Source organism: Seriola aureovittata, chromosome 6, assembly GCF_021018895.1.
Source record: "Seriola aureovittata isolate HTS-2021-v1 ecotype China chromosome 6, ASM2101889v1, whole genome shotgun sequence".
Lineage (NCBI taxonomy): Eukaryota > Metazoa > Chordata > Actinopteri > Carangiformes > Carangidae > Seriola > Seriola aureovittata.
The window spans coordinates 20713805-20732193 of NC_079369.1; the positions used below are offsets into that span (position 1 = coordinate 20713805).

At 40.1% G+C, this 18389-nt stretch overlaps 2 protein-coding genes across 4 annotated transcripts in view; one reads left to right on the forward strand and one right to left on the reverse strand.

The window, feature by feature from the left end:
- Positions 1-21: 21 nt before the first annotated feature.
- Positions 22-9756, reverse strand: usp1 (ubiquitin specific peptidase 1). Of its 2 annotated transcripts, none has more exons than XM_056379133.1 (9): positions 9473-9756; positions 8731-8959; positions 7703-7844; positions 6570-6671; positions 6144-6310; positions 4997-5730; positions 4266-4424; positions 3768-3969; positions 22-3071 (listed from the first exon to the last, which is right to left on the reverse strand). In XM_056379133.1, the coding sequence occupies exons 2-9, from the start codon at positions 8898-8900 to the stop codon at positions 2288-2290; spliced, it is 2460 nt and encodes an 819-aa protein (XP_056235108.1). In that variant the 5' UTR covers positions 8901-8959; positions 9473-9756; the 3' UTR covers positions 22-2287. The 2 variants fall into 2 exon arrangements, with proteins under 2 accessions (XP_056235108.1, XP_056235107.1); XM_056379132.1 differs by having other exon boundaries at positions 7703-7847.
- A 1332-nt stretch (positions 9757-11088) lies between these two features.
- Positions 11089-18389, forward strand: part of kank4 (KN motif and ankyrin repeat domains 4) — a 76191-nt gene continuing 68890 nt past the window's right edge. The window contains exon 1 of one of the 2 annotated variants that reach the window (XM_056378285.1): positions 11089-11150. The gene's annotated coding sequence lies outside the window, so the exon portion shown is untranslated. Of the gene's footprint in view, positions 11151-13155; positions 13682-18389 lie in introns of those variants that run through there. The other variant, XM_056378284.1, reaches the window with a different exon arrangement.

The window sequence follows — 18389 nt, forward strand, 5'->3', positions numbered from 1 at the left end:
AAAGGATCGCCAGAGAGGATGTGAAGGTAAAAACTTTATTGCTTACAGTACCAACCTGCCAACGTTAATATAATTACAGCTGGAATGAGGTACAGTTTAAAGGACACACTTATCAGGGCTGGTTTCATGTTTTATTAAACCAAGTCTGCAAGAATTTTGTTAAATACCAAAACTTGCCTTGGAAACCTTTCCCCACTTATAAAGGATTTAATACCGAAATAACTGAATATGGCTTACACTCATGAAAAATGAGAACTGAGTCAATCCCTGAATCTATGACTGGAGCTCTAGACACTTTGCTGAGCCTAAAGTGAACAATGTCACCTTTACTGAATATTTCAAACTATATAGATGTGATACCTTAAGACCATATTTTTTCAAAAGAAAAGCGACGGAATATTCTTAGCGACAAACCATTAGTTAACACAAAACAAATTCAACTTTAACATTATGATCCACTTTAATGTCATCTGAGCACTCACAGGGACGGATTCTGAAGCACACATCAAGTTGTGTGAGCAAAAATATGGATTTTGTGTGAATTTCATTTTCAAATCTTTCATAATTTTCTCTAGCTTGTTTTAGTAGATTCTAAACTGTGAGAAGATCCTCATCTTTTTGGCTGTTCTGTCTCAAAAAGACAGAAAAAGACAAATTTTTTTGACCACACCTGGAACGTGTGAAATTTAGTAGAAGTCAAAGCAAATTAGTTTGCGATGCTCTTAGCTATAGCTCACGTGGCCAATACAAACTGCTAATACTGCACATATCCAGCTATGCAGATTGCAAGCAAAAGAATTTATACTGATCAGATGTGTCTTGCAAAGATTGTGATTTGTTTGCTTTCAAACTTTATAGAACTTAGAAATCTGCCCGTGTGCACCTGTTTGATTACTGCTCAACTGTTTTGTGCTTGTTTAATTGTTTTGTCTTAAACTTGCACTGTATGTAAAACTAGAGCTGCAACGCTTAGTTGATCAACAGAAAATTAATTATTTTGAGTCATTTTGAAGAGAAACCATTCCAAACTTCTCTGGTTTCTTTAGTCGTCTATGATAGCAGTAAAGGAGATTTTTCACCATTTCATAAATTAATAACGACTAGATTTCTTAAGAAACCCTCCTCACAGCATAAAACTAAAGTACAGCTCAAGTAATAGACTGAATTTAAATAACATCCAGATTTGCATGATCAAAATGTGAATTGTTAGTTACACAATAAATTAGATATGAAAGAGGAATGAGTCTTTCATAACCCTGTTAAAATGGATCTTATAGAAACCTGATAGCTTACTGAAGAAATAGCAATTTCTAAGTTTTATTCAAACTGAACTGGCACCTTGAAAAAGCTTAGTGAGAAACTCCACCCTGCACAATATTAATATTGAATATTAGCAGTACCAATAAAATATGTAAAAGCTTTGTGTATACTGTGTATTTAACATTCTAGTGTGTTCTATGTAAATATCTGCTGTTATTGTAACTTGTAAAGTCAAACGCTGTTGGCTTCACCAGCATAGATCCAAAAATGTGTTCGTAATAAAGAACACGATATCAGTGCAGAGAAATAACTTTCAAAGTTGGTATAAGAAGTCGGTAAAGGCTTTTCTTAGAAACTAGAGAAAATATTGTAAGGAAAAATTCTGCAGCACTTTCTGCATTACCTCAGTGTGTGAAGTGAGAGGATTTGTGTGTTTTTATTTGGCTTTTATGGTTGAGTAATTAGTCCAAATACACAGCACTGACGCGGTCTCCTATAAATCCAATTGAATATAACATAGAAAAAACTTTAAGCTAGAAAAAAAGACATTTTCCAGCATTTTATATTTGGAAATGTTTGTTTAAAAGTGCTTTTCCATTTTTTTTAAAAATAAACCATACAAACTCAGTGACTGAGAAAACAAAAAAAGGAGGACAAGGTACAGACAATGACAGTATCAAAGCCAGTGTCAAGAAAATCATAGTACAGACAGCAAAAAGACCCTGTACAAAATAAAAAGTCTCAAAAAAGTTTAGTCATCTCTGGCACGTAGAAAATTATATCTCCTTTTGTCTAGGTGTTTTTAAAATATGACTTTAAACTCAAACTGGAGTCCATAAGAAGGAGTAAACAGTCTCTGCCCCAGGCTGGGCTGAAAAGTAACTTCAGTTCAGGTTCTAAATATGGCAGCCACAGTATTTTTGGCACTGTTTGTAGTATTGCAAAATACAACTCTTTTTTTCTGAGCGCTCACCTGCCAAAAAGCCTGACTGGCACAACCCCCTGAGTCAACTGCAGTGTGTTCATGTTAGCATCCAGGTTCGGGCATCCTTCTGTAGAACAGCAGGTAAGGTGTCGATGAGGAGCACGTCTCAGGAGAGCAGGCTCGCAGGAATTCCTCCTCCTCAAACAAACGCACCTCGGAGTCATCAAACAGCAGCCATTTGCCTTCATATTCTTGGAGGTTGTTCAAAGCCTGCTGCTCTGTGGCCCCTACCCCACCACAGGAAGTCACTGATGCCTCCTCTCCTGCCTCAGGCTCCTTTTTAAGTCCAGCTTCAGGATTTTGGCTCAGGCTGTTGACAGTTTTTCTCCGTTTAGATCCCTCTGTTGCTCCTTTATCCGTGTGTTTGCTGCTGCTGTTCCCCAGCTCATAACTCGACAAACTCCTCTGGCCCCCCAAGAGTCCAACCCCACCCTCAGACAGCTTTTTGCCTCCCGTTTTGCTGCTAGCCAAACTTGCAGCTCTCTGTCCTCTTGCATTCAGGCTGAAAGACACTTCTCCATCATCATAGTCCAGCACTTCATCTTTCACCTGTGCTGCCTCTTTGCTTTCCTTCTCCTCTTCCTCCTCTTTTTCTGTGTCTTTTCTGTCCTGCAGCCAGAGCTTCACATCTTTCAGGTCAGACATGTGGACGTAGGCGGTGTAGTGGCCGCTGCTGATGGTGATGCCACTGTGCATGACCACAGCAAACAGCTGATAGTGTTGGCCTTTAGCGGACGAGGGACGGGTGCACCACTCCTCCAAAGACAAGGTCAAAGGAGTCTGCAAAGGAGTGTTCACTTTAGAGAGGCCTGCATAGGGGTCCAGTCTAGGAGGAAAAGAAACAGGGAGATTAGTTAATGGCATTATAAATACGATAGGGATGAATACCACAACTGAGCAGTTATGTTCTATGAATGTGTAATAGAAAACTTTAAGTTAACGGTACAAGAAAATGATTTATGCAGTGCTTCAGTGATGCATGTTTGATTACAATTTTGTTAACAATGTGAGCAAACAAACCCATCAATCTGTGGTTACTTGTGTACACAAATAATGTAACTAGTCTGATAGCCAGAGGCACAGACTTAATATCTGTGTGGAAACAAAATAGAATTCCTTTTTTATTAAAGCAAGCATCTGTATATTTATCTGAAAATATTTCTTAATAATGATAACACTTTTGTATTCTCCAAAGAAATGGGGGTACTGGTAGTAGGTAATCAGCTACTTAACTGTGAAGTTAGGGAATTAAGATGGGTCTATACTCAGTCATCGCCAGGAATCAACTGATGGACAGAACTGAAGCTACAGTTTGACAAAAAAATATAAAAAAAAAAAACCCTTAGCACAAGGTCCACTTACTGTATGTTAGACCTGGAGGGAGGAAAACATTTCGTCATCATTTTGTCTTTTTTTTTTTTTTAAAAACTTTCAACCTCTGTCGTTGCAGGATTTTGGAAGAAAAAAAAAACACCTGACTGAAATGAATTAAGGTACATGTGTTGGCAGTTAATCAACTCACTCTAAACTGTTGGCGGAGAAGCGCTTCAGATGAATGGTGATCACTTCAGGAGTTTTGTCAAACAGCAGACTTCTCTCAGCCTCTGTATAGTGATGACAGGTCTCACAGAAGTACTTGTCCTCTCCAACAATGCGCTCCACTGAAGCAAACTGGCCAATGGCCCATTTCAGAGTCTTCAGCTCTGGTTTTGGGTCTGGTGAGACTGGAGAGAGAGTAAATCAGTAATCAAGATGAAGGGTTTACGCATTCATGATGTGACATTTTTCTATCAAGGCAAGGTTTTTTTCCTGGATATTCAAGACAAGATTGCCTCCAAATTTTATTTTGCCGAGGGTGATCGTATAAATAAAAACTTGAAAAAAATAAAGTAAGCTGGATTTGTATGTTTGGACTGTCAGTTTTTTAATGATTACCTACACAACCCAAAACATTGGCTACAATGCATGCTTAAAGGTTTTCAATGCATCATGGCATCTAAGTTGTTGTAGAAATCCTCACCCTCTGAGAGATCATCTGGGCTGCTGGGTTGGTCATCGAGCACTGGGACACTGATGTCCTGGAAGTCCTCTCTCCTCTCTGTGAAGCTCTCGCATTCCAGACAACGAGTCCTCAGAACCAGCCGACCCTGGAACAAGTGCTCCATCAGGTCCAGGCCATCTGAATGCAACAGAAACACAAAGACGTGGCTTAGTGATGCGTCATATTTCATGGCTGTAGTCACAAGGTGATACTGTGTGATTGACCAGGGCAGAGGTTAAACTCAGCATCTTTCCTGTCTTCTTTCCCTACTATTCTCTTCCATTTCAGTGACTTGAAAGTAATTTTTTTAAGTTGAATAACCCAGTAAGAAAGACTCACACCAAAATAATTTAAAAGACCATTTTACAACGTAACAGATAACAACACAGAACAGCTTTAGTTTGCTAATCACTTTTCCACACCTTGTTCTTAAGGGTTTCATTTACAGACTATGAAAACTAATTTATTCATGACTGGAAATGAAATGGCAAAGCTCTAAAATGATAGTAAAGTACAACCTCTTAATACCTAATTTTTTAATCAATTATTAACCTGTCACTTTATGATCCAGAGTTTTATCAGTTTAACTATCGAGTCCTCAATTTCCTCCAGCTGAAAAAATAGACCATTTGTATTCATTTATATTAAAGGAAGCAATTTCTTTCTCTTCTAAAAGAACTGTCCCTGTAATAACAGTAATCATCTCATACCTAGGTGTTTCATTGCCTTCTTGTCTTCAGCTGTGTTCTGTGGTGATTTCTCATCGCTGCTCTTCTCATTCGGACTTTGTTCATCACTCTGTCCATTCTCCTTCTCTGGCTTGTTTTGGTTCTTCACAGTCGTGGAGCTGATCTTCCCCACGCTGCGGAACTTGGAGAAAATACTCGGCTGTTTCCCAGAAGGCCTCAACCAGCCCAGCTTGGCTCTTTTCTTCCTTTTCCCATCTGTCTCTTTAGATGTCTTCTCACCTTTCTCCTCACTGTCGCTCCCTCCTTCCTCCTTCCCATTTAGCTTCTTAATCCCCTCTTCCCGTGCCTTATCTTCTCCATCTTTATCCTGGGTGCTGTCCATTGTGATGTCACTGGAAGACTTCCTTTTGGAGCGAGTGAAGGGTTTATTTCTGCCAATGTTGTCCTCCTCCACAACAGATTTCTTCGACTTGACAGATTTTGGCTTCTTCTTGGCGTTTCCCACCTCAGTGTCACTCTTTCTCTTGCCGCTGACTTGGCTTTCTTCTTCTGTGGGACTTTTGGATTCTGTTACAGAGTTGCAGGAACCCAAATGGACACCATTCTCTATTTTGACCTCTGTCACATCATCCTCCCTCTCTGGCTCCTGCTCCTTCCTGATGGTGTCACAGGCCTCCTGGATATATCCCAGGATGCACTGCAGCACCTCCTGGGCATCATGCTGAAGATAGCCTTCATACATGGGGTTCAGTTGCCTGCAACACACGAGAGATAACACAATTAGTTGATTGATTAAAAAAAATTACTAGCCTCTTTGACAGATGACCACAGATTTAATTTAGAATTTACAATAAATACACTTACTAATTTATAAAAACAATGGCTTAATACTCTTAATTATGAAACTTAAACACACATCTGGGTGCTCCTTCTGAAGTTGTTACTGGTAATAAACATTTGTACATATAATGTGATAAAGTTAAGGATTCTATTTTAAATAATAATTAAAAAAAACATCTAACTTGAATTTGAATTTTCTTTTTTTTTTATTACTGAAAGTTTATTCCCAAATCACAACTGATCAACGTAGGCAGAAATAAACTACCATGATGATGATTGGAACTCTCATTTCTGTACAGTTCCTTATACAAAACAAGCATATCGATACCTGAGTGTGTGTAGTATTTTACGAGGCGGTGTGGCGAGCTCTCCTTCACTGAAGCTGTCGGGGTTGAGTAGGAAGCTGGACTGCAGCTGCTCCACTGATGTTATCAGACTGTTGAAGCTTCCAAGGAGCTCGATGTGAGCGGGCACAGACTCAGCTACAGCCCCTGACTGCCGAGAGTGTGGTTGCACAATGTGGTTGCACAATTAAACAAAATGGCTTCTTATCTGTTACATTACAATCAGCTTAGAGGGTCTGGACATGGTAACAGGAAAACTTGCACATGATTACACTACATTGTATAGTAGCCCTAAAATTACATATGCAAAGCTTATTTTTAATTGGTGAAGTTTGTGGTCCTTCCTGAGGCCAGTCTTTGCCAATGTAATTTTAAAAAAATAATAAAAATGTAATTCGAAGTGCACCAACCTCGTCGCTTTTATCAGTTTCTTCCTTTGGTTTGTCTTTTCTTTTAGACAGGTTGTACAGTTTCTTGATGCCTCCTCTGAGTCCTGGACAGTAGTACAGAACCTGCAGGAGCAACCAGGTATAAACAAGATTCGTCATGATATTTTCACCTTGACTTCTCTACAAGGATCCGTACAGATAACTCAAAAGGTGTCACTGCTTCTGTCATGGAAGATAAAAGTAACACAGTTTGGAACACTAGTACTGGGGATTTTCAAGCCTTTTTTTGTGGCTAAAATCACATTCAAAAACATGTTATAATAACATTACTGCCGACAACAGTTCAGTACTTGTTGCGTGATTCTACTGACAAACAAGCCCACCAACCAACAAACACACAGGTGAAAACATAACCTACTTGGCAAATCTCCTGCTTTTATACTGCATAAGGGATCTCCATATTGTCTAACCAGTGGCCTAAAGGAAGAGTTGTTCTTATGCATATTGTATGTTCCTTCCTCTACAAGGGAAACGTGTTTCTTGTTCCAAACAAAAGATGAAATATGACCCCACAGCTACAGAAACCCTATTTAAACAGGTGCTGCTGAGGAGATCATACAAGTTCTTGAATGTGTGATAAAAAACCTCCAGTGCCTGTCTTGTCTTCCTCTTTACATCCAATCACTGCCACAACAGATAAGCTACAATGAGACAATAAAATCTGAACACAGTCACGAGCACACCGAATGCTGTGGAGCAGCCACTTATATCCAGGTTTTAGCTGTTCTTCATCAGCCAAAGACACTGATTTGTCCACTCTGCCAAACACTTCAGTGTTTCTGTCTGCAGTGCCAACTCTCAGTAATATTCTTAGTGACAAGGAGAGTCATTTTATCTCCTACACAAATTATTTGATTTATATCGTTTACACAAGATGAGGCCTGTGTGAAAAAACAAAGCTAAAGCCATGATGAAGGTCAGTGACAAGTGAATCACAACTGACTGATATACAAGTAACTTATAATATTCATGTTTTGATCCTGGTTGCTGTGAAAGCATCATCCTTCATACACACAAATGTAATCTACAATATGTAATATAAATGTATCTATACACGTGTACAGCTATGAAATATGTTTCTGGTAATGACCCACCTGTAAGATACTGTTCAAATAGCAGGTGTTGCCCAGGTTGTTGAGCCCCACAAATGGCACCAAGTTCTCTCTCCTCTCACATGGCAGGAGAAGACCAGGTGAGGCTGGACATGGAGAAGGACCAGGGACCACCTGATCGCAGCTGCTAAACAGTGAAGAAGAAAACACAGTCATCATTAGCTACTGGTTACTTGTTTTTTATTCTTGTCATTTCATTAGGGGCTAAGGAATATGGTTGCAATCACTATTCACTGTTTATTACATGTAACCAATGTCTTTACGAGGGAGTTTGAGGGGGTTTCAGACATTCCTTGCATATAAGGATTAATCTAGGCTTCTCAACCATGTCTGACTTATGACCCCATTTTTACTTCCCCAGTAAACAGAGTTGTCAACTTTTCATATAAATGAGAAGGACATGCTTTCACAGACATTTTGTTTTCAAGAGCATGGAGACAGTGATTCAAGTGAAATAAGGATGAATTTCAGGGGTGCAACTAACAACTGTTAGATCTGGTAGTTATTCAATATATCAATTAGTTGTTTAAGCTGTTAAGTATTAGAAAATGGTGAAAATTTTACACAATGATTCCCCAGAGCCCAAGGTGATTTCTTCAAATTGATTTTTGTATATGTCAAATAGTCTAAAACACAAAGATAATCATCATTGCAAAATAAAAACTGGAAAAAGTGTCAAATCCTCGGACTGAAGTTGAAAGCACAAAATGTTTTGTATTTTAATTTCAAATCAGACACAATCGATTAATTATTCTTAAAATAGTTGCTGGTATTTTTCTTCCAACCGACCAATAATTTCAGCTCCAATACATTACAAAGCAAATATCAAAATAAAAGGTATCCCTGTCTACATATCTACTGTGCACTCACAAAAGCTGTGAAGTTAGCACAATAGTACCACTCAACTATAACTATATATATATATATATATATATATATATATATAATAAAGCAGTGTTGTGAACTTTGTATATCCCCAAATGCATCACACATTGACAGTACTGGCCCACCTTGCCTCAGGCTCCACTGGTTCCGCTGTTTTAGCTTCATCTGCCTGGGGTTCAGAGAAATCCAGAGCCCGTTTGGTTTCTTTCTTCTGGAAGAACTTCAGAGACAGTTTACTCTTCTTGATGGGGCTCCCCAGCGCCGCCACAACATTTTCACCCTGCAGACCTGGCATCTTTATATACTGGTAGCTTGAGGGCGATTTTTTCTACTGAGATGCAACACCGCCCCTCACTGGCAAGAAAAGGAAACACAGACTTTAATTTCAGAGGGCGCCATCAGAGTTCACCGAGAACGAAAGTAACTACGCAGTTAAGTTAACGCTTCGCAGTAACGTTACTACAACCAAACAAACTACACTAAATTAATGTACACACTTCTGGTTGACAAAGTCCGACCCAGTTACCGACTGAACAACGCATTACATAACATGTTAGCTCAACCGGCTATCGCTAACTTATTAGTGCCTCTCTTGTTTTCATTGCCCCCTCAACACTTGAAACCAGAAGAGTTTATCATTGGCAACCGTTACAGTTTTAGCGTTAGGAAGCAGTTACGACTCAGCAAGTAGTGACCAATAAACCGGTGTTGTTGAGCGCTTTACACACAACACAGCGACAAAACTGGGTCAAAACGGTGCGGTGAGGGGAAAACAGGAACCACGCCGTTTCTAACAGTTCACTTTGAGAAGAAACATCTAATCTCAAACCCCCTACAGTGTCCAGATCTTTTTTTTTTTAATCTTACCTGAATGAGTCATCCCAGATTGAAGTTTGATATATTTCACGGAGTATCCAGTTTTAGAACCACTTACTGACTATTTGACAATCAGGACGGTGCAGCAGAAGTTGGCGCTTTTTCCTGCTGGAAGACCCACTGGCTGCTACACCGCCGGTGAAACACGGGCACGACATCAAAACATCCTGCCAAAACGTCCGATTAACGGTCACCCCCGACACGAAATGTATTTCAGACGTATAGGTAAAACTTATAAAGGTAAGTAGACCTCTGTAAAATTATAAAACCAGAGATACTTATATATCCTGATCTCAGGCTTAGATTAAGACACCTATTTAATTTAGGCCCCTCTGTCCACTTTCAGAAGCCATTTTTGTAGTCCTTTGTCAAGTTAATTTAGATAGATAGATTAGAGTTCTTTCAAATTAAAAGTGAAGCTGTAGTTGGTTGAAAGCAATTCATACACAATATCTAATTAGGGTTAATGGAGAGTCAAATTAAGCTACAACCGGAAAAAGAAAAGTTCAAGTTAAGAGAAGAATAATTAGATACAGAGCTCAGATGACATCCACCGGATCGTATTGCTCAATTTATGAGGGTTCGTGATAATAAATATTTTATTTTCATTCATTTAAAAGATCATTACATTGTCATTTTGTTATTTTGCCAGTGTAAACACGTTTTAGCTTCTAACCAGTTCTAGCTTAAAACGGTTTAAGTTAGTTTTAAGATAGAACTGGTTCTACAGTTTAAAACGGTGATTACATTGGCAAAATAACAAAATAAAAATATAATGATCTTTTAAATGGATGAAAATAAAATATTTATTATATACTACTACAATTTTGAGGTAGTAAGCCTACTTTACTTAAGTATTTACATTTTCTCCCACTTCATAAGTCTACTCCACCAGGAGAAAAGTTGTACTTTCTAATCCACAACATTTCTTTTTTATCTTTTTTTTACTTTCCAGACTCCTATGAATAAATATAATCATATCAACAAATAAGGATGTATTATATGAGGCAAAAATTTTATTTATTCTAAGGGAAACATTCACTCATTCAACTATCCAGCTGTACAAAAGTAATTAAAATTTCTGCACATTTACCAGCTGTAGCATTTAAGTGATATACACACAATGCAACAACAATCATACTCCAATGATATTATAAACAGTATATCATTGGGCAATTAAGTATATTTTGATTCTAATACGTCTGTTCTTTTGCTCAAGAAAAGTTTTGAAATAAGACATAGTATATTTTTTATTCAACGGAAAGATCTGAATGTTTCTTCCACCACTGATCGCCTATAGCCCACTCTATTGTTCAGGGCTTTTATTCTTCCAAACGGAAGTATCGTGATATTTCGTCTGACTCAGTAATTCAACCTTTTAAAAAATAGATTTTAGGATATTTTTCATTAATGAGAAGCGTGTGGCGCCATCTACTCTTCAATATATTTTAGGAAGACATTTCCAATGCATAAATACTCGAAAACAAAACAGTTCGTCGTCGTAGGCTGTTGAAAACGGTTGTTACACGCAGTGTCCACGTTTAACCGACAGGGGGTGACATTGCCCATAGAAATGGAGGTTGAACTGTCCAGCAGTATCATTCCTACCTTCACTGGAGCATCTCTTCATCTGACAGTCAGCAGAGGCTTTCCTTCCAGGATTTTAACGGTAAGATACTATTTACTATTTTTCCAGGCTTCATACCTAAGTAGATGAACCCAGATCTGCTTGAATTGCTCGCAGTGACAGCAGCCTATTTAATCTGTTTTTTCGGCTTATGTGTATCAGTTGCACTGTGTTTGTTTTAATAAGGCTACAGAGTGTTGATGTTGGCGTGCGTTTTTACGATATTGGGAGGATTGCTGCACCTGAATGCAGTACAGAAAGAAGAAATGACAGGTGTGTCGTTTCCTCTTTGCATACAGCTAGTACAAGCATTTGTCAATACGATGGTAAACAGGACGGTCCGCTGCTGCTGCTGCTGCGGAGCGCCTGCTTGGTCAGCAGCAAAGACGTAGCCTGCTGTCGATGGGCATGTGCATGGGCTCAGGTTATCTGGCTTGGTGATCAAGTGATGTTGCAGTTAGGATGTTGGTACGTTAGTCGATGGGAGTAGTTTGGAGGTACAGGACCTGCCAGGCACTGCATGCCACCACCATCACTGTCCTCAGTCTTAAAGCCTCAGAATATGTTATCTCTTCAATCTTCTGCTCTGTGGTGGCTTCAGCAGTACATTTCTTCACTAAATGAGTGTAGCAAAACATCATGTACCCAACTACCTCATTTAGAATTAATTTCAAACCTCACATGTGGTGTTTTATCATTTGTTAATGAGAAAGATTTCATTACAGATGTCATACTGTAACCAGCAGGTGATTTATCCAGATTTTACAAAGGAGGGGGGAGCTGGTTTGGAGGTGTTATGCCTTTCTCACATCCGATTTAAAATTCAACCAGGAGATGCAATATAAAGGGGGATTACTTCCCTCATCACCTCCTGATAACATCATTTTCTCAAGGGAAGTCAAGCAATCTGTACAAGGCAGAGCCTGCCACCCATGTCTGAAGATATACTATACTACTGAAATCAAAACACGGCCTTGTTTTTGATTGGCTATTACATTACTCATTGGGTGCACCAGGGTTGTCAGACACTGAACGAGGTCACCGGACAGATCTGAGCAATGAAAATGTACTTTGCTTTGAAATGTATTCCTACACTTGCAGGAGACTTTAACATTTTGAGAATACATGAATCTGCCAAAAAAAAAAAAAAAACAACAAGGAAAAACATCCACTTTGTTGAATTTTGACAAACTGCCCCAACTGTGAATGCAAACATGTTAGAGATGTTGCCACCTACTGGCAGATCCTGCAGGAATTTAACCCCTAACCTATAGTAGTAATGAGAATCATTCTCCATGCACTGAGCAGTAGAATTGGCCTGTATCAAGGCAGGCTTTGTCCCAGGAGGCACGAAGCTCTCACGGCCAGAGCATTAGAGGTGGGTGATGTGGCGGCTCAAAGCCCTGGCCCATGACATGAAAACTCCCCCCCTCCAGCACCCACCCAATTTTTCTCCCAGGAGGGGAACTGTGGAGGGAAAATGAAGGCATGTTGAGCGACAGGCAATGATGCACTCCAAGAATGAGAGGCATGTCCTGAAGTCTACTACAGTTTACCTCTCAACAACAAACCCCTCTGTACACACATGCATGCACTGCTTTTTTCTTTGTGTCTAATTTTGCAGGCATGTGAGGTAAAAACTTAAAATAATATCAGGCAATGTGTGACCCCTCATCACAGGCTTTGGCCTCAGTGTGGAGATTTGAAGGATATTTAGAGGCCTGAAAAGGAAAAATCAAAAGTGGAGCAGTCATGTTTCAATCATTTTGTGATCCCCCAGATTTATCTTGGGACCTGTTGGGAGCACTGGATTTATCAACAGTCTTTTCCAGCTCTACAACTTAACAACAGTTCACTGTGAACACTAACTTCAACTCATTAGAGGTTGTTTTTGCCATGAAGACTGTCTTTGCCTTTGCTCTCCCATCAGCTGGTTTATTTATTTTCACTGAAACCGTGGCAGCCACGTCTCACAAGCACTGTTCAGTGGAGGGTAGTTTTGTATGTGTGTGTGTGTGTGTGTGAGTGAAAGAGAGTTAATGAGATCCTTTATTAGTGTATGCATGTGTGCATAACCCCGCATGCATATGTGCATATATCAGATCAGATCATATCTCAGGCCGCACATATGATCTTTCCCTCCCTCTCTCTCTCTCTCTCTCTCTCTCTGCATACTTTAAAGCATCTGAGCGACTTCCATTTGATGCATGCTGAGGAGGTGGGTGTATCCAGCCCATCCGCTCTGATGTTAGGAAACAGTAACTCTTCCATCCTACTCAGTCTGCTCTGTGCTCTCCCTGCTCTACTGTTTCAGCCAGTCTGTCTGCCCTCTAGCGTAGTACTCTCCTTTCACTCACCACTATTCATCACCATCCAGGATACATTTACACAAACCCACGCAGGTAGACAGAGGACCGTCTTAGTGGACTGAAGAGTTTGGCTGATAGATAGAGATATATATACATTACATTGGAGAGAAATAGAAAGTGGGGATCTGTAACAGTGCTGTTGAGGCTGAAGTTTCTTCCTCTCTACGTTTTTTGTCCCAAAGGATACCACACACAGCTGCAGAGGTAAGGGAAGGATCGATATGGTCTGCTCTTTTTTTCTATATCTTTCTCTTTTAAGCTTTTTCTCTGATTTTCTTCCTTTCTCAGCTGTTTATTTTGTCCCTTTCTTGTGTGCCTCCTTTGCAATACTCTCCTCTCCTACTCTCTTTTCTTAAGGTAGATTGAACATATTCATTCATCCTGTTTTCTTTCTCTTTTCTTTTTATTCTTTTACGTCTTCCTTGCTACTATCTGTTGCCCTATTTTAATTTCTGTCCCGTCATGGTGCATTTCATTTTAATTAAATTTTTAGCATTTTCTATCACTGAATTACTGAATCTACATTTTCGCATCAACACAGAAGAGATATATACATTCCAGCCACACTGTGAAGACTCTGGCTTGTAACATCTTTCTCGCTCTGTGTGCTGATGTTTATTTTTTTTTCGACTGAGCTTCCGGATCTTCAGCATCTGTGTGTTAATCAGATGCTGCAAGCCAGGCATGCATACACATATTTGTGCATGTATGTACAATCATACGGACAAAGAAAATCTCTGACTTTATCTTTATTTTTCTCTCTCTTTCTCTCTTTTTCTCTCTCTCTCTCTCTGTCTCTCTGTCTGTCTCTTTTGTGTCTCTCTATACCGGCTGATCCCTTCTCTGAAGCATTTCATTAGCCAGACCAGGTTTCAGTAAAATTCCCTGCTGGCCTGACTAATGTTTTTCAGCTGGAGCCTGATGTGCACATATGCATATGGTTACAATTCACACATACTGTAGAAAGTGCTGCGCTAACCAGGATGGAGTAGAGAAGAAGAAGCGAGGGGTGTTTGTTGTTTTGAGTGATCTTATAAGCAACGTTCGCATGATAGCTTCTCAGCGATATGCATGTATTCACTGTGCATCCTTCCTTTGCTTCTCTACCTCCCTCTCTCTCTCTCTCTCACATGCAAGACCTCCCTGTCTCTCTCTGTCTCTGCTCTCATACGGTCTGCACGTATTCTCAGTTAGTGTTGGTCACTGCTCTGCCTGCCACAGAGCATTGGCCATGGTTGGTTGGCTAACCGCAGCTACACAACATTAAAAAGGCAAAGCGTTCCTGTTACATGGGGCATGTTTACAGGGTGCCACATTGTGTGTGTGTGTGTGTGTGCGTACGTGCGTGCGTGCATGCGTGCGTGCGTGTCTATGTGTTGTATGCTGCATTCACTGACATTAAAAACTCTCCATCCATGCTCAGGTTAAAGGGCACATTGTTATTCAAACACACACACACACACACTGTCCTCCGAGAAATGGCTGACCTGCATTATCGTGCCGTCCCACGCTGTGTGTGTGTGTTTATGTTTGTATGTCTGTGTGTGTCAGTGTGATTTCCTTGGAGGTGCAGAGAGGTGAGTCACACCAGCTTACATGCTGGTGGCTGTTGGAGCCATTCACTGTAACAATGTCACGATGTGTGATTTGCAAATTGAGACTGTCTGATGAAATCATCTGTCTGTGAAATGCCAACTTTTCAGGAAATGTAAACAAGCAAAACTGCCTTTTTTTAGCTGGATACCCATGAATTTTTAAGGTTATCCAACACGATCTTAGAAAGTTTTGTAATCCCAAATCTCATAGATTTTGCTCGACACTCAGAGGAGCTTGTAGTCCTTTAAAAATCAAGTTAAAATATTAATATCAGCAACAGAAGAGTTACAAGGATTGCATTGCATTGGAAGCATTACAATGATACATTTGTTTTGAAGTGGTCTTTTAGTGACTCACAAAGAATTCTACCACAAGTCAGTTTATGTGCCTGTGGCCTGCAGCTGCGATTTGCTTAATCAAAGCAGTAAAGACACCAAATATTTAAGAGGAAAAAAAAAATGTAATTGCACAAAGCGCATTTCTATTTGTTTAAACATACAGTCTACAGCTGTATTTTTATCTTTGTATGATGCATTTGTTTTTAGCGATGCTAGCATAGTGAATCTTTGGATGGCAATATTGGTCTGTCAGCTGGTCCAACACATTCAGTTGTACTTTTTGTTTAGTGCTAATAAGTAAATGTCATCATGCTAATGTGTTAAACTAAAATACTGAACATGGTAAACATTGATGAACATCAGGATGTTAGCACTGTCATAGTGAGCATGCTGATGATAACATTTAGCTCAAAGCATCGCACTACCTCCAGGAGGAGAAACAAAAATGAACAAAACATTTTCTGGGCTAGACTGAATAGCATGAATAGTAAAGTAGTCCAGTTTGGTCCTGCAGTGGAAACCAAACCATTAGGGATCCAGCCTTAGGTAGAACTGTATAGGAAAGGTTTAGCAGCTTAATCTGATGGAAAGTTTATTCAAGCACAGAAACTCACACACATATATATATATATATACACACACACACACACACACACACACACACACACACACACACACACACACACACACACAAACACACACACACACACACACACAGGGCCCACCCAGACTCTGTAGCCACTCCAGTGAGCCATCTTGGGTTTGCTGCTCTTATACAGAGAACGGTTGCTTCGCACTGAACAACTTGACATACTATGTTTTTCTTCGCTCATCACCACACACACATGCACGTAGTGAATAAACACACACTGCTCTGGACATGTCTTGAGTTTGTGTGATGGTCGTGATGATAATTATTCAAATGTATTATTCTAAAGATAGCTGTCAGCAAAGAAACAACTCAGCACAAACCACATGGCACATGACACGCAAACAGTGATGCGTGTGTGTGTGTGTGTGTGTGTGTGTGTTTGGCGGGTTTATAGCAGTGTGCTGTTTTCTCACTGAGTGAGAGCTTAGATGGGTAATGTGCATGGTGTGTGTGTGTGTGTGTGTGTGTGTGTGTGTGTGTGTGTGTGTGTGTGTGTGTGTGTGTGTGTGTGTGTGTGTGTGTATGTGTGTGCATGTGGGTGTGAAGTTGACCGGTGCCAGTCGATGCCAGTCTGTTCTCTGTCTGGACTGGCCGAGCGCCCGGTGCTCCCATGTGGTTCATATTCTCCAGACTTTCACATCCACTGACTCCTCCTAAGGTTTCTCTGAACCTGTAAATGCCTTCGTGGGCTCACACAGCGTGAGTGTGTTGTGTACTAATGTGTGTACTAACTTGATTGCTTAAAAGGATAAAAGGTGTTCCGTTTTTTTACCGAACCAAATAATCCACCACAGAGACAAAACAAAGGTAGGAAACAGACACCAGTGTGAGGTGTGTGTATGTGCTAGAGATTGAGCCAAGGAGGGTGGCACTAGGTTGGATTTTTTGGTTGTTTTATCTCCAGAGTATTACTAGTTAAAAAAAAGAGATGCGCTTTCATCGAACAAGTGGCAGATTGTGGGTTAAGGAGCTTTAGGGCTTCTTAGCTGTGCTGTGGGAGGAAGAGGGACTCCCTAAACTCTCTGTCTGTCAGTCAAAGACGCCAAAAAACCCTCGCTGAGAACACACACAGATACATGAGAGCCAGGAATTGGCACTCTCTCACACACACACACACACACAACACACACACACACCACACACACACACACACACACACACACACACACACCAGCTGAGCGAATGCCTAGGGATAGCACTACTAATCTCATTCTCTGTTGACACACTATTCCTCAGCTGTGCCATGCTTTCACAGCTCTCTCTCACCATGTTGGTATCCGAAAGCTGGAGGTGTATTCGTTCATATCAGTGTCAGCAGAAGGGTGAGTTCACACTAGGCCAGAGGTGTGCGTATACTTTGGGCCGGCAGCACATCTGCTCTGCAAACCACAGCTTCCCACAGACCTGACAACTTTAAAAGACAGGACCTCGCAGAAGTTCAGATAAAGTGGCTCTGTGGTTTTTTTTTCTATGAGAGGAGACACTCTAAAAAACCTAATTTATCAGATTATCCAACACTAGTGAATACATTAAGGAAAAGTTTAGAACAGTCCTGTGTTAATTTACCTTATTCCAGACATGTGGCCAGACCTGAAAAGAGGGATTAAAGATATAAAGAAAAAGCTATGAGATAAAGTATAAAAACAGAAATGTGAAACTTTATTTACTTTTGACAAAAAAATTTGTAGACATCAGCACTTGTTGTGGCTGAGCTTGATTCAGACCATTTTTTTGGAGAGTAGCCAGCCGGCATTGAAGTCATTGCCAAGGTAGGCAGATTTCTTTCTTTGCCCTGAAAGCACATTTTGTGTTTAAAGGAATGTCAGCTGGCTTAGATCTCTACACTGCTCAGTCTGACTACAGACACTGAACCCATTTAACCTGTTAGTTTGGTTCTGTTGGCAGTTCCATGTTTTTCAAATGACATGACACATCATGACTCCATCTTTTCTGTCCCACTGTTTATTTACATCAAGGTAAAAATGTATTTTTGTAATAATACAAAGTCACTTGTTTGGGTATTCAGAATGGCCAAAAACATCCATCAGCCACAGATTAGGTTTACTGCTTAAAGAAGTTTGATCCTATCACATGACCCTGTTACTTTTCTTTCTATGTGTGCTGCCAATCATATCAAACATTAGTGACAAAAGAAACTATGTGATGACATAAGCCATTTGGAAGACCGTGCTTTTAAAATTTTTCCTGTGCGGTACATTTTCAGTTGCCAAATCTGGGTCAGAACAATGCCCGAGTGCCTCTCAGCTCTTGCTTGAATATTACTGAGTGACGTGTACCTATGGGAATCAGTCTACTCTTTGAAAAA

Excerpts from the sequence above, each read along its gene's own strand:
- usp1 (XM_056379132.1), bottom strand. The coding sequence starts at position 8,900 with ATGCCAGGTCTGCAGGGTGAAAATGTTGTGGCGGCGCTGGGGAGCCCC. Across the intron at positions 7,848-8,730 it reads CCAGTGGAGCCTGAGGCAAG|CAGCTGCGATCAGGTGGTCC; the intron begins GTGGGCCAGTAC and ends TTCACTGTTTAG. Across the intron at positions 5,731-6,143 it reads AAAATACTACACACACTCAG|GCAACTGAACCCCATGTATG; the intron begins GTATCGATATGC and ends CGTGTGTTGCAG.